The sequence below is a fragment of the Phyllobates terribilis genome, unplaced genomic scaffold, assembly GCF_046119375.1.
Source record: "Phyllobates terribilis strain yellow unplaced genomic scaffold, ASM4611937v1 Scaffold_279__1_contigs__length_2497574, whole genome shotgun sequence".
NCBI classification, from domain to species: domain Eukaryota; kingdom Metazoa; phylum Chordata; class Amphibia; order Anura; family Dendrobatidae; genus Phyllobates; species Phyllobates terribilis.
This window is the reverse complement of record NW_027363039.1, coordinates 196,601-221,761: the sequence shown is the minus strand read 5'-3', so window position 1 is coordinate 221,761 and position 25,161 is coordinate 196,601. Positions and strand designations below refer to the sequence as shown.

The following is a 25,161-nucleotide window of genomic DNA, read 5'->3' as shown; positions in this document are numbered from 1 at the left end:
GTGCACCTTACGAAGACTGGAAAACATGTATTTGGAAGTCGCCTTGCTACACTCATCAGAAGAGCTTTAAACTAGAACAATGTGGGAAGGGAAGCAAAAGGCCAGAAAAAGCCATACAGCTGACAAATACTATTGAGATCTCTGCTACTGGAAGTGGAAAAGAAGAACAAAGACAAAAAAATCTAAATAATAAAAATATGGGAGGAAGAGAAACCAATCACAAACTAAAATGTTTTTATACAAATGCACAAAGCATGGGCAACAAACAAGGAGAATTGGAACTACTAATGCAGGAAAAGGAATATGATGTCATTGGAATCACTGAAACTTGGTGGGACCATACACATGATTGGAATAAAAGGCTAAAAGGATACAACTTATTTGCAAGAAACAGACTTGATAAACGAGGAGGAGGTGTTGCATTGTATGTTAGAAAAGCGTATATCTGCACAGAGATTGAAGCTTCAGAGACTGGGAGTTCTGTGGAAACTGTTTGGGTAAGAATACAAGGAGAGAACAACGGAAAGGACACCATTGTAGGCATTTACTACAGGCCACCTGGGCAAGCTGAATATATGGATGAACTCTTTATGTATCAAATGACCAAGTTCTCCAAAAAATATGACGTAGTGGTCATGGGAGATTTCAACTATCCAGACATTTGTTGGGAATCTCTCTCAAGTAAAACTAACAGGTCAAGCAAATTCTTATCCTCTCTTGCTGACTTTATCTTCCAAAAGGTAGGGGAGAAAACAAGGGGATCTGCTACTTTGGATCTAATTCTTATAAACAGGGAGGAAATGGTTGAGGAGGTAAAGGTGGCTGGGACCCTAGGAGGCAGCGATCATGCTATTATAGAATTTTGGATAACTAGAGGAGGAAGACATGTGAAGACTCAAACTTCAAGGTTAGATTTTAGAAAGGCAGATTTTAAGAGACTCAGAAAGAGAATAGGAGGGATCCAATGGCTGGATGTCCTTAAGGACAAAAATGTCCAGGAAGGATGGGAAATTTTTAAAAATGAGATTCTCAAAGCACAATCGTTAACAATCCCGAAAAGTAGGAAGAATGGGAAGCATTTAAGGAAACCAGGATGGATGAACACAGAACTTAAACACATGCTAAAAAGAAAGAAAGAAATGTTTATTAAATGGAAAGAGGGAGGCATATCTAAAGAAGATTATAATGCAGTCTGCAGATCCTGCAGGGCACGTATCAGGTTAGCTAAAGCTGACAATAAATTAAGGCTTGCAAGAGATGTCAAAAGCAATAAAAAAGGATTTTGGGGGTATGTCAAAAGTAAAAGAAAAGTCAAAGATGCTATAGGATTTTTACAGGATGAAAATGGAGAAATGGTAAGAGAGGATGTTGAGAAGGCCGAACTTTTTAATTCCTATTTTGCATCTGTTTTCTCTCAGAAAGAAAATGTAACATCAACTGATGTTCACTGACCTTTTAAAGGAATAGAGGAATCCAAGTTATCAGTAAACAGAAAGATTGTGAGGGAATATTTAGCTAACATAAATGAGTTCAAGTCTCCAGGTCCAGATGAATTACACCCCAGAGTACTGAAGGAGATTGTAGAAGAAATTTTAGAACCACTCTCCATAATCTTTGAAAATTCTTGGAGAACAGGAGAAGTCCCAGAAGACTGGAGAAGAGCAAATGTTGTTCCTATCTTCAAAAAGGGGAAGAAGGTGGACCCAGGGAACTATAGGCCGGTGAGTCTGACTTCTATACCAGGAAAGATCTTTGAACAAATTATTAAACAACATGTATGTAAGTACATGGATAAGAATGAAGTGATTAACCAGAGTCAGCATGGGTTTGTAACTAACAAGTCATGTCAGACTAACTTAATTTCCTTCTATGACAGAATCACTGACTGGGTGGATCAGGGAAATGCTGTAGTTATAGTATATCTTGACTTCAGCAAAGCATTTGACAAAGTATCTCACATCATCCTTATTGAAAAAATGACCAAGTATGCAATGGACCAGGCAACTGTTAGGTGGATTCATAACTGGCTTAGTGATCGGACTCAAAGGGTGGTTGTAAATGGCTTCACATCCAGCTGGATGAATGTCTCAAGTGGGGTACCACAGGGCTCCGTCCTGGGACCTGTATTGTTCAACATCTTTATCAATGATTTAGATGAAGGAATTGAGGGTAAACTGATTAAATTTGCTGATGACACAAAGCTAGGAGGGATAGCTAATACTAGAGAAGAGAGAGAGAGGATTCAAAAAGACCTAAATAAACTGGAGCAGTGGGCAGCAACCAACAGAATGGTTTTTAACAGGGAAAAATGCAAAGTACTACATCTGGGCAATAAAAATGAAAAAAGCATATACAGAATGGGAGGAATAGAGCTAAGCAACAGTACATGTGAAAAAGACTTAGGTATACTAATAGATCATAGACTGAACATGAGTCAACAGTGTGATGCAGCAGCAAAAAAGGCAAATACAATTCTGGGATGTATTAACAGAAGCATACAGTCTAGATCACGTGAAGTCATTATCGGTCTTTACTCCTCTTTGGTCAGACCTCATCTGGAATACTGTGTACAGTTTTGGGCACCACATTTTAAAAAAGACATAGACAAACTGGAGCAAGTTCAGAGAAGAGCGACCAGAATGGTGACTGGTCTGCAAACCATGTCCTATGAGGAACGGTTGCAGGATTTGGGAATGTTTAGCTTGCAAAAAAGAAGACTGAGAGGAGACTTAATAGCTGTCTACAAATATGTCAAGGGCTGTCACATTGTAGAAGGATCATCTTTATTCTCATTTGCACAAGGAAAGACTAGAAGCAATGGGATGAAACTAAATGGGAGGAGACACAGATTAGATATTAGAAAAAACTTTTTGACAGTTAGGGTGATTAATGAGTGGAACAGGCTGCCACGAAAGGTGGTGAGTTCCCCTTCAATGGACGTCTTCAAACAGAGGCTGGACAGACATCTGTCTGAGATGATCTAGTGAATCCTGCTTTGAGCAGGGGGTTGGACCAGATGACCCAGGAGGTCCCTTCCAACTCTACCATTCTATGATTCTATGATTCTATGAATAGGTTTCGGTCTCCATTATACAATTTTTTACTCTAGTGAAATTGATGCCACTTCGCTGGTATCTGCCAATAATTTTTGGAAATGTGGAGAATCCTGATTGGGTCTCCATCTGCTGGGTTGGCTGTAGTGCAAGAGGTTTTGGTCTCCATTACAATAGTTATATCCTAGTGAAATAAATTTTTGGTTGCAGATGTTGTACTCCACACAGGGGTACTCAGACAAGATAAACTCAAAATTGGTATATAAAGCAGGCTACATCTCAGCTTAAAATTCTTTGGGGCAAATATTGTTCTCCATACAGGGAAAAAAAACAACTTGGGTCCGAGCAGCTTCCTGACCCTCATCACCAGACGTTTACTCCCGGGGGGGAAGGGTGGAGGTGATCCTGATGAGACTCAGATACCCTAGGGTCACGCGGACTGTACTGTGCTGTCAGGGCAAAAAGAGGAGGAGGGATAACACATTGGATGATGATGAGGTTGTGTATCCCACTTGGTGTGAACCCAGAGGCATGCAGCTGAGTAGCTCATCTGAGGAGGTGGAGGAGGAAGAAGAGGAGGTTACGTTGCTTCCTCCGGCGCAGACACGGAGTGATGCAACTGTGAAGAGCACTGCATCCTTTCCCACAACTGTGGCAGTGACCAGAACCATTCGCGGGTCTGCAGCTCGCAGGGGTGGCAAGGGTAGCCTTGCCTGGGCCTTTTTTGACACTGCAAGGGATGAGCCAACTCCCATTATCTGGCAACTTTGCAAGAAAAAACTCAGTAGAGTGAAAAAGTGCAATAATTTTACTAGTACATGCATGAACCTTCACATGCCCAATCAACATGCGTTACTCTGGCAATCTCACTGCGATAAACTGCCGGCCTCAACAACCATCATCCACCCCATTAACCACATCTGCTGCTTCCTCCTCCTCTTCTGTTACCGTGCAAAGTATTGTCACGCAGGTCTCCCACCGCAGAATCTCTGGTTCTTTACCCGCCCCAGTCAGGCTGAGTGAGAGCCCGTCAGCTGTAACGGAAGTAGACATGCCTGCTGGTTTTGACCGATCTAACAGAATGAGCAGACCACAACTTTATCAATCCATCGTAGCATCTCCGCCTGTACCTCACTCACGGTCCTGCAGTTTGTCCGGTTCACCGTACTCCACCCTCTCTCAGCACGGCAGCCAACCCTCGGTCCCTTAGTTGTCATGTAAAAGATTGTTTCCTCCTACACATGACAAAGCTAAGAGATTGAACTCCACCATCTCCAATCTGTTGGCCATGGAAATGGTGGTGTCAGGCCCTAATTTTTTGAAATGTGAACATTATTGGTTGGGACTCCATTTGCTGGTTTGGCTGTAGTGGCTGTCTACCTTGTGATCATTGTGTTGAAGCTTTCAAGGTGTCACGGGTTTACCGTGACAGAGAGGAGCCAGAAGACCGCAGCGTCTGGTTCCTCCCACTCCTGCACTCATTAGAAGCCTTTCACCTTCATATTAATCGGTGCAGGGGTTAATCTGCTCAGTTGTGAGCTCTTGGAAGCTTACCGTGATTTAGGCTCTCAGCAGATTTGTGCCGTGCATCTCACTGTGTAACTCTGTACCCCAACACATCAGACTGTCGCCTACCTTGGAAACCTTGAAAAGCAAGCTGAAGACCCACTTCTTCTGACAAGCGTACAATCTGCAGTAACCACCGCTCCACCATACCGCTGCACGACTAGCTGTACCCCCGTCCTACTGTATCCTCACCAATCCCTTTTAGATTGTTTGTGCGCCCTCGCGGGCAGGGTCCTCTATCCTCTTGTACCAGTCGGTGACCCCTTTTCACATGTAAAGCGCCACGGAATAAATGTTGCTGTAATAATAATAATTATAGTACTTGTACTCTGGGACAATTGATGGCACTTTCTTGGTGTCTACCCCTAATTTGTTGTGTTTTGGCAGCTTTTGGGCCCGTTTGGAGGTGTTGTATATGCGTTTGTTTTTGCCCCCCATTGAAACCTATGGCGTTCGGTAATTTTCAGAGAATATTCAACGAATAAATCTGTGAATATTGTTGATTCGGCAAATGCAATCCAAACCGAATATTGAAACATTCGCTCATCTCTAATAGTGGGTTATATGAGCCGGAGGTTATGAACATGGACGACGATACTAATATATGCCGCACTCTAGATGGAGATCCTACTAATTCATACAATACCCCCTTACATTGTCTTTTGGAGGAGGGTTTGGTATCGGCTGTACTTAATGCCAAACAAATAGAACGATTAAAGGAAAATCACCCACAATGTCCAATATTTCATACATTACCGAAAACCCACAAAGAAGGAAACATCCATCAGTCTAGAGATACATTCAATACTGGCTGCAGAGAAGATTCCTATAATATAGAGAATATTACCAGAAAACATTTACCTATGTTATACACCGACAAGGATCCAGCAACAAGAAAGACAACTGACACGTGGAGGACAAACACCAAAGGTTTCATTGAATGTGGGAGAAATAAATGTGGTTTGTGCAAGTCTGTGCACAAAGCAAAAATGTCTGCATCTACTAACCATAATAAACCCTATAATATCCGACATCTCATTAGTTGTAGCTCCACACGTCATTGACACCATACACTGTGAAGCTTGTCTGCTGCAATATGTGGGGGGCACGGTCAGACCCTTACGTCACCGCATTGGGGGACACGTTAGGGACGTTCTTGGCCCCACAACACGTAATACATCTGCAACATCACAACATCTCATACAACACAATAGGGATTAATCACTTTACAGTTGTGGGTATTGAATATGTCACCAGACCAGCTAAGGGGGAGATTGGTATAAAAAGTACACCCCAGAGAAGCCTTGTGGATTCTGGAATTGGACTCCAGATTCCCCAGTGATATGAATCTTCCTTCAGACCTTGTATCCATTTACTGAATTGTGTTTTTTCCTCTTTTATAGTAATTATACATAATATACACATTATAGATGCAGACACTTCATTCTTCTATTGCACGGATGCTTTTTGTTGTGGACATATGATCATCCATAGGGGTAATGTAGACATACTTGCACATTTTGGGTTGAGGGTGTCAGCTGTGCATTAGACACTATGATGTGTATAAGAAGCCGGTTACTGGTGTTACGGATCCGGGTGGTGGAACCTCTGTGCCGAGGTGCAAGGAGGGACCCAGAGGGGCGTGACTAAGTATCAACCCGATCCGACCCTGGTCAGACGGCAGCTAACGACACCGTGACCAGGGAGGATTCGGGCTGAGGGACCAGGTGCTACTCTGGGGACGACCTTGTAAGAGAGCAGGTGGCTCCAACGGGTCAGATGGCTGGGACTGACCGGTATGACGGATGGACACGGCAAGCAGGCAGAAGTCTCTGGTGGCTGACAGGTGGTAGTCTCTAGTTTTACCAGGCAGGTGGCCACAGCAAGTGACGGCAGAGCCTCCAGGCAGGCTGGCAGGAAACAGGCGGGCGCTCCCAGGTGAGCGGGCAGACCGACAAGGCAGGAAACAGGCAGGTAACAGGTGAGCGCTCCCAGGTGAGCGGGCTGATGGACTCTGCAGGTAACAGACGGATGCTCCCAGGTGAGTGGACTGACAGACAGGGCAGGTAACAGACGGATGCTCCCAGGTGAGTGGACTGACAGACAGGGCAGGTAACAGGTGAGCGCTCCCAGGTGATCGGGCTGATGGACTCTGCAGGTAACAGACGGATGCTCCCAGGTGAGTGGACTGACAGACAGGGCAGGTAACAGACGGATGCTCCCAGGTGAGTGGACTGACAGACAGGGCAGGTAACAGGCGGATGCTCCCAGGTGAGCGGACTGGCAGACAGGTCAGGTAACAGGCGGATGCTCCCAGGTGAGCGGACTAGCAGACAGGGCAGGTAACAGGCAGGTAACAGGTGGGCAGGCTCGGCAGGTAACGGGCAGATAACAGACTGGCAGGCAGGGCGAGGAGTCAGGCAAGCAGCGGGACCTGAGGGCTGAAGCAGAGATCAGAAACTGTTCTACAACTTTGCTCGGGCACCTCCATTTTGGAGGAGGTGCCCTATATATGGGAGGACCCTCGGCTATTGGCCGGGGACTCCTTTAAGAGGGGGGGAGCGCGCGCGCCCTAAGTACAGTGCCCGGGGGACTGCGTGCGCAGACAGCAGGCTGAGAAGCAGAGCTTGGAGCGTGGTGAGAGGGACGGCGTCTCTGCCCGGCAGGAGGCAGAGATGCCGAAGCTACAGGGCTACGCGCGCCGACAGCAGGCTAGGAAGGAGAGCGGGGAGCGAGGAGGTGAGAGGGACGGCGTCTCTGCCTGGAAGAAGGCAGAGACCCCGATGCTACAACTGGTTATTTTTTTCCATGACTATGAATCAAACACATATAACAGTTTGAAACGCATAGCTTTTGCGACTTTCCCCAGGAGATCCTGTTCTTGGCTATGTGCGCACGTTCAGGATTTGAATGCAGAAAATTCCTTCAGGTTTCTGCATCTCTTGGCAGGAAAAACACTGCAGAAAAAACATGCGTTTTACAGCAATTTTGATGCGTTTTGTACAGCAATGAATCCTTTTTGGAGCCAAATAAATATATTTGAAAAAAGAAACGTGGGACATCGCTTTAACCCTTGGATTACTGTCAGACCTGTATATTGGTTAATTTAAATGATTAAAGAATGTGTCAGTTGTAGTTCAAATAAAGTGTTTTAGTCTCAGTGTGTGGGTTTATTTAGCTCTTTACTTAGGTTTAGTAATGAGATGGCCTGATTGACACCTTTTCATCACGAAACAAAAGGGCTAGGTGTCAGCTAATCCCATAGGGGTTAATCCCATTAGTATTCCCATTCATGTCATTTCTGGGGCAGCTGAGAGCTGCTCTTTTTAGCCTAGGAAGGTGCCATTAGGCAACCATGTTCCCTGGCTATTAATAACAGCTCACAGTTGTTTGTTTAGCCGCTACGTCCCCCAAAACGCTGTGTTCTAATGCCGCACTTTTGTTGTTAATACAGGCGGATCCACCGCATATAATGACATTTCAATCAGTCAAAATCTGCAGCGGAGACCCAGAAATTGATTTTCTGCAGGTGAATTTGGGTATGCCCATGATCAGGAGCTGCTGTGGGTTTGGAGCTGTGTATTTATGCAGTGTCAAACCCGCAGTGTTCAGATGTTACAGCATAGTGGATGGGATTTCCAGAAATCCTATTTCCACTATGTGTGCATCTGAGGCTGCGGATCACCCGCGGACACTGACATGCGGTGCGTTTTTGAGGACCGCAGCATGTCAAATTATCCTGTGGAGTCGCTTGTCTCCGCAACATAAATTTGACCACTAGAATGTATTGTATTGTATTCAGTGAACACATGCGGACTTACCTGCGTTAAATAGAAACAGTGTTTTGGACGCAGCAAACATATGCTGCGTCCAAAGCGTTGCCACGTCCGGATCGTGGGCACATAGCCTTATATAAAAAAAAAAAAAAATGGCGTGGGCTCCATTATTTTCATTATCAGCAAAGGGAAAGCCAACTACTGTGAGGTGATATTAGTAGCCGGGGAAGGGGCCATTAGCCAAAAATGTTTCCTGGCTATTAACAGCACACAGCTGTTTGCTTAGCCTTTACTGGCTAGATTACAGGGGGACCCCAGAAAAAAATTGATGTAGGGTTCCCTATAAAATCTAACCAGCAAAGGCTATACAGACATCTGCGGGTTAATACTAAAAGCCAGGGAAGGGACCATGGATCCTGGCCCCCTCTGCGGTTAATAATATCAGCTCTCAGCTGCCCCAGAACTGGCGCGGGGTTCATGTCAGTCTTGTATTGACAGCTGACATGAAGCCCAGGTTATAGACGCCCCCATTACTATCCCCGTAGTAATGTTTTTGTCATTTTACAATAAAGACACAGCTAGAATAAAGTGTTTTATTGAAATAAAATTATACACGGTTTTAATCTTTTATTTGAAAATAAAAAAACAGTGTATACTCACCTAACGCCCAGTCCCTGAAGCCCTCGTCTCCTGTAAGTAACCAAAAATAAAAAACAACCATATCCCTTACCTGCCTTCATGATTTAATCCCAGTGTCCCATGGCAATCTGGTTAACTTCTACAGCATCCACATCAATCACTGATGTGACTGTTGTAGAAGACAGCTCTGTATACACCGACAGGAGTGTAATCACTCCTGTCAGTGTACATCGCTGCGCTGCTGGGACTGAGTTCACCGGATTTCATCAGCTGAAGATCAGCTGATAAGCCCTGGTGCCCTCATACACTGCATCAGTGTTGCGTGGGAAAATTCCCAAGCAGCACTGATGCCGTATGTGAGGTCACCGGAGCTCGTCAGATGATCTCAGCTGATGAACTCTGGTGAACTCATTCCCAGAAGCGCAGCGATGTACACTGCCGGGAGCGATTGTCGGGTGGTCGGGTTGCCGTGAGACATCGGGAGGATGGCGGACAGGTGAGAATACAGTGTTTTTATTTTAATATTGATTTTTTACTTTTTTTTTTTACACTGCGCACAGACTACTTCTCCCCTCAGCTGCGCCTGCTCCCGCTGTTATCAGCGGGATCAGCCATCGGATGATGGGAGGAGTAGTCTTCCGCGGTCCATTCTTTGTGCGGTTTTGCGGCGTTTTTGACTCATTGACTTAAATTGAGTCAGTCAAATATGCAGCAAACATTCGCAGTAAATCCGCAAATATATTTATACACTGTGTTCCAAATTATTATGCAAATAATATTTTCTCAGATTTTCCCAAATTACCTATATGAATTGCAGTCATTGTAATTTTCCAGTCAAATAACTATTCGAGTACAATTGAAAGGTTTTGGTACAAACTGCCTATGATAACAGGATATTTTAAAAAAAATAAAAAACTCAAATTGCACTCAAAATGCATGTTCCAAATTATTATGCACAGCAGAGTTTTCAACCTTTTCATTTTAATAAAGAACAAAAAAATGGTCATTTTTCAAATTATAAGCATTAGCAGGTTATTACAAACTGAAATCAAACAGTTTTCAACTCAAAACTTTATTCTAGGTGATGTTACATTTGCACATAGGACCCCTTGTCCGAAAGGAGCTTCTGTACTCTCTCGTCCATTGAATTTGTCAGGTTTTGGATGGTTTCTGCTTCAATTGTTTTGCATGAGGACAGAATACCCTCCCAGAGCTGTTGCTTAGATGTGAACTGCCTCCCGCCATCATAGACACTCCTTTTGATGATGCTCCAGAGGTTCTCAATGGGGTTGAGGTCAGGGGAGCATGGGGGTCACACCATAAGTTTGTCCCCTTTTATGCCCATAGCAGCCAGAGATGCAGATGTGTTATGTGCAGCATGAGACGGGGCATTATCATGCATGAAAATGCTTATAATTTCAAAAAAGACCATTTTTTTGTTCTTTATTAAAATGAAAAGGTTGAAAACTCTGCTGTGCATTATAATGTGGAACATGCATTTTGAGTGCAGTTTGAGTTTTTTATTTTTTTAAAAATATACTGTTCTCATAGGCAGTTTGTACCAAAACCTTTCAATTGTACTCGAATAGTTATTTGACTGGAAAATTACAATGACTGCAATTCATATAGGTAATTTGGGAAAATCTGAGAAAATATTATTTGCATAATAATTTGGAACAGTGTAGATGAATTTTTTTGCTGCGGATTTGACTGACTCAATTCAAGTCTGTGGGTGAAAAACGCTGCAGAAACGCACAAAGAATTGACATGCTGCAGATTTAAACGCAATGACAATCCGGTCAAGATAATTCCTGCTCATGTGCACGGCACTTCAGGATTGTCATTGCATTAGCTGGCACACGGATTACCTAGCGTTTTTGGTGCATTTCCGACCGGAAAAAACGCAGCGAAAACACATCAAAAACGTACAGTGTGCACATTGCTTTTTAATGTTTCTACAATTTTAATTTGTGTGTTTCCATATAAGTTTTTGTTTTTATTCACACTGGAAAACAGGTGCTGGATTATCAGTAACTTAATAAATCCCATCCATTCCTTCCCAACCGTGATTTTCCCTCTGAGCACTTCCCACAGATCTCACCAATCACTGAGAGATGAGCTGAAAGCAGACATATTTTTCTATAGAGGAATGGCAGACATGGGTGTTGTCCACATAGAAAGCCTCTCCTAAATCCCATACACAAAAAAGCCGCCCTACAATCTGCCAGGACACATGCGGAAACATATGAAGACTCCTGGGACTTTATACTCTGGAGTGATCAGACCAAGATAAAGGTTTTTTTGGAACTGATGGCCTCAAAACTGTCTCAAAGGTGAGGAATACAATGAGAATGCATGGTGTCTACAGAGAGACCTGGTGGTGGCCGTGTCCTCATGTGGGGCTGCATGAGCGCTGCTGGTGTCGGGGAGCTACAGGTCATTGATGACATCATGAATTCACAGATGTTCTGCTTTGTTACGCCCACTGGTGGCGCAAGTGGACTTCTGGACCCACCGGCCCGACCCTGGAGGGGCGTAACTAAGCAGCTACTTTGGTGTTCACTGGAGCCTCTAGTGGTGAGGTCAGGCTTGTGCGGCAGGTAGCTGCCAAGTACAACTCCAGGGTGGTGTCCGGCAGTAGCTGCTGACCCCAGGGGTCAGGTTAGCTGACACTGATTACGGCTCCATTCAGACTCAGTAAATATAGTCCAGGATCACTGACACAGAGACTTAGGGGAATGTTCAGACACTCGATGCACTGTGACCAGGGGACTTCAGGAAAAGGAATGGCCACACTAGGACCAGGGGACAATGTTCAGGGCTCTGGCCGAACCAGGACCATTTGACAAGGGTTCAGGCACTGACTGCTCCGGGACCAAGGGACGAGGGTACAGGCACTGGCCGCTCTGGAACCAGGGGATGAGGGTTCAGGCACTGGCCGCTATAGGACCACGGGACGAGGGTACAGACACTGGCCTCTCCAGGTCCAGGGGATGAGGGTACCAGCACTGGTCTCTCCAGAACCAGGGGACAAGGGTACAGTACAGGCATTGATCTCTCCAGGACCAAGGGACGATGGTACAGGCACTGGCCACTCCAGAACCAGGGGATGAGGGTTCAGGCACTGGCCGCTCCAGGACCAGGGGGCAAGGGTTCAGGCACTGGCTGCTCCAGGACCAGGGGATGAGGGTTCAGGCACTGGCCGCTCCAGGACCAGGGGGTAAGGGTTCAGGCACTGGCTGCTCCTGGACCAGGGGACAAGGTTTTCGGCATGGGCTACTCTAAGAGCAGGGATTCAGGAACAGGACTCTGGCCACAGTGGGACCAAGGGTTTACGGACTCAGGACCCTGGCCACACCAAGACCAGAGGACCTCACAAGTCACAAGCAGTACACCTTAGTAAGGGGAGAGAGAGTCTTTTATACAAGATGCCTCCCAGCTATTGGTTGGGAGCCATCTTGCAGGTGTACTACGTATGCTAAATGCCTCTCAGCAACCAGCTGAGGCATTTAGAATAAGGCGCACGCTGCCCCTTTAAGAACAGGGAAACACGCGTGTACTAGACGCCGCCGGGAGCTGCAATGCAGTCACAGGAACAGAGGACAAGGAGAGCGCCAGGAACCAAGTCCACGGCCGGAGCGGTGAGAAAGCGTCTTTGCATGGAGGGAGAAGGGGACACCATGCGAGGGCGCCGGCATCAGCGTTACTCTATAGTGGAAGAAAAGATGCTGCCATCACTCCATGCCATTGGTAGACCTGAACTTCTCCAACATGACAATGATCCAAAACACACATCAAAGGCCACTGTTACATTTCTGAAGAACAGGGTGACAGTGATTCAGTGGCCAAGTGTCTCCTGATCTGAACCCAACCAAACACCTATGGGGGATTCTGAAGAGACAAGTTGTCATCGCTCCATCCAGCATCCAGGCTCTAAGAGCTCGTTATCGAAAAAGACAAAAAAGATAGATGTAGTATTGTCACTAACTTGTTCATTCCAGGCCTAGAAAACTTGGTGCCGTCCTTTAAAATTATGGAGGCCATACAAAATACTAGATGTAGTAGCTTTTGATGTGGGGTGTACTCATTTTTGCACCAACTAATTTGAGTAACACTGAAGATTTTGTAATGAGAGTTATATTATTACTTTCATGTTTTGATTACAAAAAAATGTTCTATGAAACTCAGTGTTGGCAAAATTTTAGAAATTTATTCAGTGAGATATTAAATAAAATCTTACTTATCAAAGGGGGTGTACTTATTTATGCTGAACAATGTTTATTAAATTTATGAAACACAGTGAACATAATTACACTTTCTTTCCTGTATGACTTCTCTCATGTTTTACAAGATTTGATTTATATATGAAACATTTCCTACATTCTGAACAGGAAAATGATTTTTCTCGTGTATGAATTTTCTCATGTGCAACAAGGTGTGATTTACAGTGCTGGCCAAAAGTATTGGCACCCCTGCAATTCTGTCAGATAATATTCAGTTTCTTCCTGAAAATGATTGCAATCACAAATTCTTTGGTCTTATTCTCTTCATTTAATTTGCTTGCAAGGAAAAAACACAAAAGAGAATGAAGCAAAAATCAAATCATTGATCATTTCACACAAAACTCCAAAAAAGGGCCGGACAAAAGTATTGGCACCCTCAGCCTAATACTTGGTTGCACAAGTATCTCACACCATCCTTATTGAAAAAATGACCAAGTATGCAATGGACCAGGCAACTGTTAGGTGGATTCATAACTGGCTTAGTGATCGGACTCAAAGGGTGGTTGTAAATGGCTTCACATCCAGCTGGATGAATGTCTCAAGTGGGGTACCACAGGGCTCCGTCCTGGGACCTGTATTGTTCAACATCTTTATCAATGATTTAGATGAAGGAATTGAGGGTAAACTGATTAAATTTGCTGATGACACAAAGCTAGGAGGGATAGCTAATACTAGAGAAGAGAGAGAGAGGATTCAAAAAGACCTAAATAAACTGGAGCAGTGGGCAGCAACCAACAGAATGGTTTTTAACAGGGAAAAATGCAAAGTACTACATCTGGGCAATAAAAATGAAAAAAGCATATACAGAATGGGAGGAATAGAGCTAAGCAACAGTACATGTGAAACAGACTTAGGTATACTAATAGATCATAGACTGAACATGAGTCAACAGTGTGATGCAGCAGCAAAAAAGGCAAATACAATTCTGGGATGTATTAACAGAAGCATACAGTCTAGATCACGTGAAGTCATTATCGGTCTTTACTCCTCTTTGGTCAGACCTCATCTGGAATACTGTGTACAGTTTTGGGCACCACATTTTAAAAAAGACATAGACAAACTGGAGCAAGTTCAGAGAAGAGCGACCAGAATGGTGACTGGTCTGCAAACCATGTCCTATGAGGAACGGTTGCAGGATTTGGGAATGTTTAGCTTGCAAAAAAGAAGACTGAGAGGAGACTTAATAGCTGTCTACAAATATGTCAAGGGCTGTCACATTGTAGAAGGATCATCTTTATTCTCATTTGCTCAAGGAAAGACTAGAAGCAATGGGATGAAACTAAATGGGAGGAGACACAGATTAGATATTAGAAAAAACTTTTTGACAGTTAGGGTGATTAATGAGTGGAACAGGCTGCCACGAGAGGTGGTGAGTTCCCCTTCAATGGACGTCTTCAAACAGAGGCTGGACAGACATCTGTCTGAGATGATCTAGTGAATCCTGCTTTGAGCAGGGGGTTGGACCAGATGACCCAGGAGGTCCCTTCCAACTCTACCATTCTATGATTCTATGAACCTTTAGCCAAAATAACTGCGAACAACCGCTTCCGGTAACCATCAATGAGTTTCTTACAATGCTCTGCTGGAATTGTAGACCATTCTTCTTTGGCAAACTGCTCCAGGTCCCTGATATTTGAAGGGTGCCTTCTCCAAACTGCCATTTTGAGATCTCTCCACAGGTGTTCTATGGGATTTAGGTCTGGACTCATTGCTGGCCACCTTAGAAGTCTCCAGTGCTTCCTCTCAAACCATTTTATAGTGCTTTTGGAAGTGTGTTTTGGGTGATTGTCCTGCTGGAAGACCCATGACCTCTGAGGGAGACCCAGCTTTCTCATACTGGGCCCTACATTATGCTGCAAAATTTGTTGGTAGTCTTCAGACTTCATATGCCATGCACACGGTCAAGCAGTCCAGTGCCAGAGGCAGCAAAGCAACCCCAAAACATCAGGGAACCTCCGCTATGTTTGACTGTAGGGACCGTGTTCTTTTGTTTGAATGCCTCTTTTTTTTTCCCTGTACACTCTATGTTGATGCTTTTTCCCAAAAAGCTCTACTTTTGTCTCATCTGACCAGAGAACATTCTTCCAAAACGTTTTAGGCTTTCTCAGGTAAGTTTTGGCAAACTCCAGCCTGGCTTTTTTATGTCTCGGGGTAAGAAGTGGGGTCTTCCTGGGTATCCTACCATACAGTCCCTTTTCATTCAGACGCCGACGGATAGTACGGGTTGACACTGTTGTACCCTCGGACTGCAGGGCAGCTTGAACTTGTTTGGATGTTAGTCGAGGTTCTTTATCCACCATCCGCACAATCTTGCGTTGAAATCTCTCGTCAATTTTTCTTTTCCGTCCACATCTAGGGAGGTTAGCCACAGTGCCATGGGCTTTACACTTCTTGATGACACTGCGCACGGAAGACACAGGAACATTCAGGTCTTTGGAGATGGACTTGTAGACTTGAGATTGCTCATGCTTCCTCACAATTTGGTTTCTCAAGTCCTCAGACAGTTCTTTGGTCTTCTTTCTTTTCTCCATACTCAATGTGGTACACAGAAGGACACAGGACAGAGGTTGAGTCAACTTTAATCCATGTTAACTGGCTGCAAGTGTGATTTAGTTATTGCCAACACCTGTTAGGTGCCACAGGTAAGTTACAGGTGCTGTTAATTACACGAATTAGAGAAGCATCACATGATTTTTCAAAGGGTGCCAATACTTTTGTCCACCCCCTTTTTTAGGTTTGGTGTGGAATTATATCCAATTTGGCTTTAGGACAATTCTTTTTCTGTTTTTTTCATTGAAGACAAATTAAATGAAGATAATAATACCAAAGAATTTGTAATTGCAATCATTTTCAGGAAGAAACAGAGTATTATCTGACAGAATTGCAGGGGTGCCAATACTTTTGGCCACCACTGTATATATAGTTTATTATTTATTGTTTTGCCTAAAATACAAAGAAAATGTCATCTTTAACTTTAGGCCGTTTAGAGATTATTTCATCTTCAACTTAACTGTTCACAATAACAGTAATTTTGACCATTGGTGCCCAAACTTTTACATGTCACTGTATTCTGTCACTATGTGTTTCCTACAGATGGACTCATGGAAAGAAATCCACCAGAGAGATGTCCCCGTCCTCTGTATCCCCAGGACTGTCCAGAGGAGAATCACAACATCCCGGAGAGTCATCAGGTGCTGAGCCCTGTACCGGATCTATATATGGGGGGACATTTCTGATCGAGGTCATAGATGTCACAGATTTTGGTGGTTTCTTGTATTGTGCTGATTGTTACATCTGATATATCAGGAGGAAGATCCAACTAAGAATAAAGTGAAGGACGAGACAGAAGAAGAAGCGATGACGAGGGGGGATCAGCCGTGTGTGAGTGACGGGAAGGAGGAGATTCCTGTAGATGTTTCCACAGGTGTGTAATAATGACCGGCGTGTGATGATGATGACTGGCGTATGATGATGATGATGACCGGTGTATGATGATGATGTTTGGCATGTGACTATGATTAGCGGCGTGTGATGATGATGACTGGCATGTGACTATGATTAGCGGCGTGTGATGATGATGATTGGCATGTGACTATGATTAGCGGCATGTGATGATGATGACTGGCATATGATGATGATGATTGGCATGTGACTATGATTAGCGGCGCCTGACGATGATGACTGGCGTATGACGATGATGATTGGCATGTGACTATGATTAGCGGCGTATGATGATGATGATTGGCATGTGACTATGATTAGCGTCATGTGATGATGATGACTGGCGTATGATGATGATGATTGGCATGTGACTATGATTAGCGGCGTATGATGATGATGATTGGCATGTGACTATGATTAGCGGCGTGTGATGATGATGACTGGCGTATGATGATAATTGGCATGTGACTATGATTAGTGACGTGTGATGATGATGACTGGCGTATGACGATGATGATTGGCATGTGACTATGATTAGCGGCGTGTGATGATGATGACTGGCGTATGACGATGATGATTGGCATGTGACTATGATTAGCGGCGTGTGATGATGATGACTGGCGTATGACGATGATTGGCATGTGACTATGATTAGTGACGTGTGATGATGATGACTGGCGTATGATGGTGATGATTGGCATGTGACTATGATTAGCGTCATGTGATGATGATGACTGGCGTATGATGATGATGATTGGCATGTGACTATGATTAGCGGCGTGTGATGATGATGACTGGCGTATGACGATGATGATTGGCATGTGACTATGATTAGCGGCGTGTGATGATGATGACTGGTGTATGATGATGATGATTGGCATGTGACTATGATTAGTGGCGTGTGATGACGATGACTGGCGTATGATGATGATGATTGGCATGTGACTATGATTAGCGGCGTGTGATGATGATGACTGGCGTATGACGATGATGATTGGCATGTGACGATGATTAGCGGCGTGTGATGATGATGACCGGCGTATGATGATGATGACTGGCATGTGACTATGATTAGTGGCGTGTGATGATGATGACTGGCGTATGACGATGATGATTGGCATGTGACTATGATTAGCGGCGTGTGATGATGATGACTGGTGTATGATGATGATGATTGGCATGTGACTATGATTAGCGGCGTGTGATGATGACCGGTGTGTGATATTGTATGAAGTCTCCGGTGCAGTGAAGCTTTATCCGCCGTCCACATCACAGCAGAAGCGTCCGGTGATGGCGCGGCTGCTCTTCTACAGAGTCCGGTTGCGCACCGATGAATAACTGGGCCGCATTCACACCTCGTCTTAATGATTTAATAAGCACATTTTTAATTTTCCTAATTGTGTTTTTTAATATTACTTCCATCTTTTATTTTCATATTATTCTTACACAAGTCTCATGCTGCCATATAAATGACTGAGCTTGCGATTCGGACAGAACCCCGGGGGAAGATTCCGTATAATGAGGCGCTGTGGACGCCGTCTGGCCTATGATCCAGTGATGTCCATCTTTTTCAGCGTGCATAAAAGCGCAGTCGACCAGAGGCTAGACGGAGTCCGGTGTAACTCTGCTGCCTCATTATTCTGAATGGATCCCTCGGGGGTGTCATCTGAATCATGTATTTTGTAGATTTAGATGGAAACCCCGATATACAGTGGGTACGGGAAGTATTCAGACCCCTTTACATTTTTCACTCTTTGTTTCATTGCAGCCATTTTGTAAATTGTAAAAAGGTCATTTTTTTCTCATTATAGTCCACTCTGCACCCCATCTGGACTGAAAAAAACAAGAAATGTAGACATTTTTGCAAATTTATTAAAGAAGAAAAACTGAAATATCACATGGTCATAAGTATTCAGACCCTTTGCTCAGTGTTGAGTAGAAGCCCCTTTTGAGCTAGTACAGCCATGAGTCTTCTTGGGAATGATGCAACAAGTTTTTCACCCCTGGATTTGGGGGTCCTCTGCCATTCTTCCTTGCAGATCCTCTCCAGTTCCATCAGGTTGGATGGTGAACGTTGGTGGACAGACATTTTCAGGTCTCTCCAGAGATGCTCAATTGGGTTTAGGTCAAGGCTATGGCTGGGCCAGTCAAGAATGGTCACAGAGTTGTTCTGAAGCCACTCCTTTGTTATTTTAGCTGTGTGCTTAGGGTCATTGTCTTGTTGGAAGGTGAACCTTCGGCCAAGTCTGAGGTCCAGAACACTCTGGAAGAGGTTTTCATCCAGGATATCTCTGTACTTGGCTGCATTCATATTTCCTTCAATTACAACCAGTCGTCCTGTCCCTGCAGCTGAAGAACAGCCCCACAGCATGATGCTGCCACCACCATGTTTCACTGTTGGGATTGTATTGGGCAGGTGATGAGCAGTGCCTGGTTTTCTCCACACATACCGCTTAGAATTATCACCAAAAAGTTGTATCTTCGTCTCATCAGACCAGAGAATCTTATTTCTCATAGTCTGGGAGTCCTTCATGTGTTTTTGAGCAAACTCTATGCAGGCTTTCATATGTCTTGCATTGAGGAGAGGCTTCCGTCGGGCCACTCTGCCATAAAGGCCCGACTGGTGGAGGGCTGCAGTGATAGTTGACTTTGTGGAACTTTCTCCCATCTCCCTACTGCATCGCTGGAGCTCAGCCACAGTGATCTTGGGGTTCTTCTTTACCTCTCCTACCAAGGCTCTTCTCCCACGATTGCTCAGTTTGGCTGGACGGCCAGGTCTAGGAAGACTTCTGGTGGTCCCAAACTTCTTCCATTTAAGGATTATGAAGGCCACTGTGCTCTTAGGAACCTTGAGTAATGCAGAAATTCTTTTGTAACCTTGGCCAGATCTGTGCCTTGTCACAATTCTGTCTCTGAGCTCCTTGGGCAGTTCCTTTGAGCTCATGATTGTCATTTGGTCTGACATGCACTGTGAGCGGTGAGGTCTTATACAGACAGGTGTGTGTCTTTCCAAATCAAGGCGTATCAGTTTAATTAAACACAGCTGGAGTAGAACCATCTCAAGGAGGATCACAAGGAAATGGACAGCATGTGACTTAAATATGAGTGTCTGAGCAAAGGGTCTGAATACTTATGACCATGGGATATTTAGATTTTTCTTTTTTAATAAATTTGCAAAATTGTCTGCATTTCTGCTTTTTGTTCAGTCAAGATGGGGTGCAGAGTGTACTTTAATGAGAAAAAAAAAACTTTTTAGAATTTACCAAATGGCTGCAATGAAACAGAGTGAAAAATGTAAAGGGGTCTGAATACTTCCCGTACCCACTGTAAGTGTTCAGCGTACAGCACAGGATAAATATGATCCAAAATGTTCTGTACCCAAAAATGCCACCATTAAGAGCTTCTACTCAACCCACAAAAAACAAGTCCCCACTCAGGTTCATCATCTGTAAACAGTAATATAGGGGGTGTCCATATCACTGGTAGCACAAAGGCTCTGGAAAAGTGACTTGGCTCCCACTTAAAGAAATCCAGTGACATCTGCGCTCCCAAATCCAAATGCCCCCTCCTCCTGAGCCCCACAGTGTGCAGTTAGCATCCACATGTTTGGCATTAATGTAGCGAGGAGAGACAATTTATTTCTCCAGAAAGCACTAGCTGTGAATCATGTACTGGGCGCTACAACGTAAGGGCACTGCAATGTACCGGACACTACAATGTACTGGCCACTATAATGAAATATTTGCATTTTCACTTCACAACATCCATTACTGCTCGTTTCTGGAAAGCACCCATGGAGTCAAATTCATCACTACACCTGTAGATACATTTCCATAGGGGTGTAATTTCCAAACTGGTGTCACTTGAGGGGGGATTCTGCTCTTTTGCCACTTCGGGGCTCTGTATATGGAGTCTGCAAACTGTTCTACTAAAGTTTGTTCTCCAAGAGTCAAATAGCGCTCCTTCCCTCCCGAGTCTCGCCATGTGGCTAAGCGGTACAGTACAGCCACATATGGGGTATTGCCCCGTTCAGCAGAAATTGTATAAAGTTATGTGGTCATTTTTACCCATTTTCCCTTGTGAAAATGTAAAATCTGGGGCTAAAATAATATTATAGTGGTAAAAATGTAATTTTTTTTTCTGCACCGTTCAATTGTATAACATTTTGTGAATCACAATTACCTTGCATTCATTGGGAAAGTACGCGGTGGATGCTGGGTGTGACGCGCGGGGTAACCCCACCCACAGCCCGGCGTCCACCGCGGGGATCGCATCACCGAGTCACGCCTCACTTGACGTGACATCAGGGGAAGCAAGAGTCGGCTGCAGCCGGGGTCGCGTGATGCCGGTGAGTGGCCAGCGATAGCGCCGCTCACAGGCACTAAAGACAAAGCTAGGTAATTAGAAAAAATCTTCTCTCAACGGGTTAATTACATTGGGGGCATTTTTAATAGTAGTGGACATCTTCTTTAATTACGTGGACTCTTTTCTATATTAAGGCCAAGATACGAAGCTTGAGAGAGTGAAATGGCACTGGAGGTACATTAAGGGAACCTGTCATCAGTAATTACCACTTAAAGAACTATTTGCTGTCTAATCTCTGCCACCCCTGACTTGTGCCAATGTCACCAGTTTATAAGTGTCATTCACTTTACCCGTCATTGTGTTAATGTTATGGCATGTAGTTGTCCTCCTTATTACCGGTACTTTAACTGACGAGGGTCTTCATTGTGAGATCCAGAAAATACATTCAGAAATCTCTTTTGTGTTGAAGAAAAAATCACATCTAATTTATCTTTCATCCTTATAGGAAATCCTTGTGAGAATAACGGTTCATCACTAAATTGTAAAAAAGAAGATCTCAAGAAGCAGTCTAATGGAGAAAACCTCATCATCCTTCCTGCACCTCCTGGACTTCACAGCACTTCACTTTCTTATAATCCTCCTAATCATGAGGAATCATCTCCTGAGCAATCTTGCATTATTACCAAAAGTCCAGGGGGCAAAGTGGATTCAAGATTTCAGTGTGACAAGAAATTTACAAAAAGCTCAGATTTTTTAACACACAGAAAACACAAAGGAAAAAAGCCATACTCCTGTTCAGAATGTGGGAAATGCTTTACATATCACAATTTGTTATACATGAGAGAATTCACACAGGAGAAAAGCCGTATTCATGTTCAGAATGTGGGAAGTCCTTTAAATATAAAGGGAATCTTATTACACATCAGAGAATTCACACAGGAGAGAAGCCGTATTCATGTTCAGAATGTGGGAAATGTTTTAGTAGTAAATCAGACCTTGTTAAACATCAAAGAATTCACACAGGGGAAACACCTTTTTCATGTTTACAATGTAGAAGGTGCTTTCCAGATAAATCACAGCTTGTTACACATCAGAGAATTCACACAGGAGAAAAGCCGTATTCATGTTCAGAATGTGGAAAATATTTTACTTGTAAATCAAGTCTTACTACACATGAGAGAATTCACACTGGAGAGAAGCTGTATTCATGTTCGGAATGTGGGAAATGTTTTACATTTAAATGGAGTCTTATTACACATCATAAAATTCACACAGGAGAGAAGCCATATTCATGTTCAGAATGTGGGAAGTCCTTTACAGATAAAAGGAGTCTTATTCCACATCAGCGAATTCACACAGGAGAGAAGCCATATTCATGTTCAGATTGTGGGAAATGCTTTACAAATAAATGGAATCTTATTACACATCAGAGAAATCACACAGGAGAAAAAACATTTTCATGTTCACTATGTGAGAAGTCCTTCACAAATAAAGGGAGTCTTATAACACATCAGAAAATTCACACAGGAGAAAAACCATTTTTGTGTTCGCTATGTGGGAAGACCTTCACAGCTAAAGGGCATCTTAGTAGACATCAGAGCATTCATACTGGAAAGTCGCCATATTCATGCTCAGAATGTGGGAAATGTTTTATATATAAATCGGAACTTGTTAAACATCACAGAATTCACACAGGAGAGAAGCCGTATTTATGTTCATTCTGTGAGAAATGCTTTACAAAAAAACCTTATCTTGTGCAGCATGAGAGAAGTCACACAGGAGAGAAGCCGTATTCATGTTCAGAATGTGGGAAATCTTTTATGCATAAATCACACCTTGTAAAACATGAGAGAAGTCATATGGGAAAGAAAGTGTAATTATGTTCACTGTGTTTTATAAAGTTTAATAAACATTGTTCAGCATAAATAAGTACACCCCCTTTGATGAGTAAGATTTTATTTAATAGCTCACTGAACACAAGATCAATTTCTAAAATTTTGCCAACACTAAGTTTCATAGAACATTTTTTTGTAATCAAAACATGAAAGTAATAATATAACTCTCATTACAAAACCTTCAGTTTTACTCAAATTAGTTGATGCAAAAATGAGTACACCCCACATCAAAAGCTACTACATCTATTATTTTGTATGGCCTCCATAATTTTAAAGGACGGCACCAAGTTTTCTAGGCCTGGAATGAACAAGTTAGTGACAATACTATATCTATCTTTTTTTCTCTTTTTCGATAACGAGCTCTTAGAGCCTGGATACTGGATGGAGCGATGACAACTTGTCTCTTCAGAATCCCCCATAGGTGTTTGGTTGGGTTCAGATCAGGAGACACTTGGCCACTGAATCACTGTCACCCTGTTCTTCAGAAATGTAACAGTGGCCTACCAAGGGAACAGAGTGATGGCAGCATCTTTTCTGTCACTATAGAGCAGAACATCTGTGAATTCAAGATACCATCAATGAAATGTAGCTCCTCATGCAGCCCCACATAAGGACACGGCCACCACCAGGTCTCACTGTAGACCCCATGCATTCTCATTGTATTCCTCACCTCTTCAATGTTATACAGTTTTGAATCCATCAGTTCCAAAAAAAACCTTTATCTTGGTGTCATCACTCCAGAGTATAAAGCCCCAGGAGTCTTCATATGTTTCCGCATGTGTCCTGGCAGATTGTAGGGCGGCTTTTTTGTGTATGGGATTTAGGAGAGGCTTTCTATGTGGACAACACCCATGTCTGCCATTCCTCTATAGAAAACATTGTCTGCTTTCAGCTCATCTCTCAGTGCTTGGATGAAAAATCACAGTTGGGAAGGAATGGACGGGACACAGAAAGTTACTGATAATCCAGCACTTGTTTTCCAGTGTGAATAAAACCAAAAACTTTTATTGAACAAATCAAATTAAAATCATAGAAACATTAAAAAACAGATAGGAGCAAAACATCTCTGCGTTTCTACCTGGTATTTGTGTTCAGTTCTTCTTCATGACATAATAAATCACCAGTAACCGGCTTCTTATACACATCATAGTGTCTAATGCACAGCGGAGACCCCCAGCCCCAAATGGACATGTGCAAGTATGTCTACATTACCCCTATGGACGATCATATGTCCACAACAAAAAGCATCCGTGCAATAGAAGAATGAAGTGTCTGCATCTATAATGTGTATATTATGTATAATTACTATAAAAGAGGAAAAACACAATTCAGTAAATGGATAGAAGGTCTGAACGAAGCTTCATATCACTGGGGAATCTGGAGTCCAATTCCAGAATCCACAAGGCTTCTCTGGGGTGTACTTTTTATACCAATCTCCCCCCTTAGCTGGTCTGGTGACATATTCAATACCCACAACTGTAAAGTGATTAATCCCTATTGTGTTGTATGAGATGTTGTGATGCTGCAGATGTATTACGTGTTGTGGGGCCAAGAACGTCCCTAACGTGTCCCCCAATGCGGTGACGTAAGGGTCTGACCGTGCCCCCCACATATTGCAGCAGACAAGCTTCACATTGTATGGTGTCAATGACGTGTGGAGCTACAACTAATGAAATGTCGGATATTATAGGGTTTATTATGGTTAGTAGATGCAGACATTTTTGCTTTGTGCACAGACTTGCACAAACCACATTTGTTTCTCCCACATTCAATGAAACCTTTGGTGTTTGTCATCCACGTGTCAGTTGTCTTTCTTGTTAGATCCTTGTCAGTGTATAACATAGTGTAACATCCCTGGCGGCGTGCATTCATAGCTTACCATCTCCCACCATGCAAGACCGCAATCTTACCTTTCAGGCTAGGCTGCACACTTTTGCTCCAGTACCTGCTGTTTGTATGTCTCTTGTCTGCTGGCTTAGGGCGTCGGCGCTGTTGCTTTCTGATTCTTAAAGCTACAGTGTGCGCAGTCCTAATGCGTCCCCAGCCTATTGATATGAGTCACTGGACACTTAAACCCCCTCCACCCAATAGGAGGTGCCTGAGCAACTTTCTTATAGTCTGTTCTGTGCAACTGTGAGTTGCCAGGTCCTGTCCTGACTCTAGTCTGTCCGCCACCCTGGGGGCTGAGTACCCAGGGCCTCTA

The 25,161-nt window shown here is 43.7% G+C and overlaps 1 protein-coding gene across 1 annotated transcript in view; it reads left to right on the top strand.

Moving 5' to 3' along the window:
* The first annotated feature begins 21,848 nt into the window (after positions 1-21,848).
* Positions 21,849-25,161, top strand: part of LOC141220277 (uncharacterized) — a 45,583-nt gene continuing 42,270 nt past the window's right edge. The window contains exon 1 of the mRNA XM_073666238.1: positions 21,849-22,934. Within this exon, the coding sequence (XP_073522339.1) occupies positions 21,864-22,934 (1,071 nt within the window). The 5' untranslated portion in view covers positions 21,849-21,863. The remainder of the gene's footprint in view (positions 22,935-25,161) is intronic.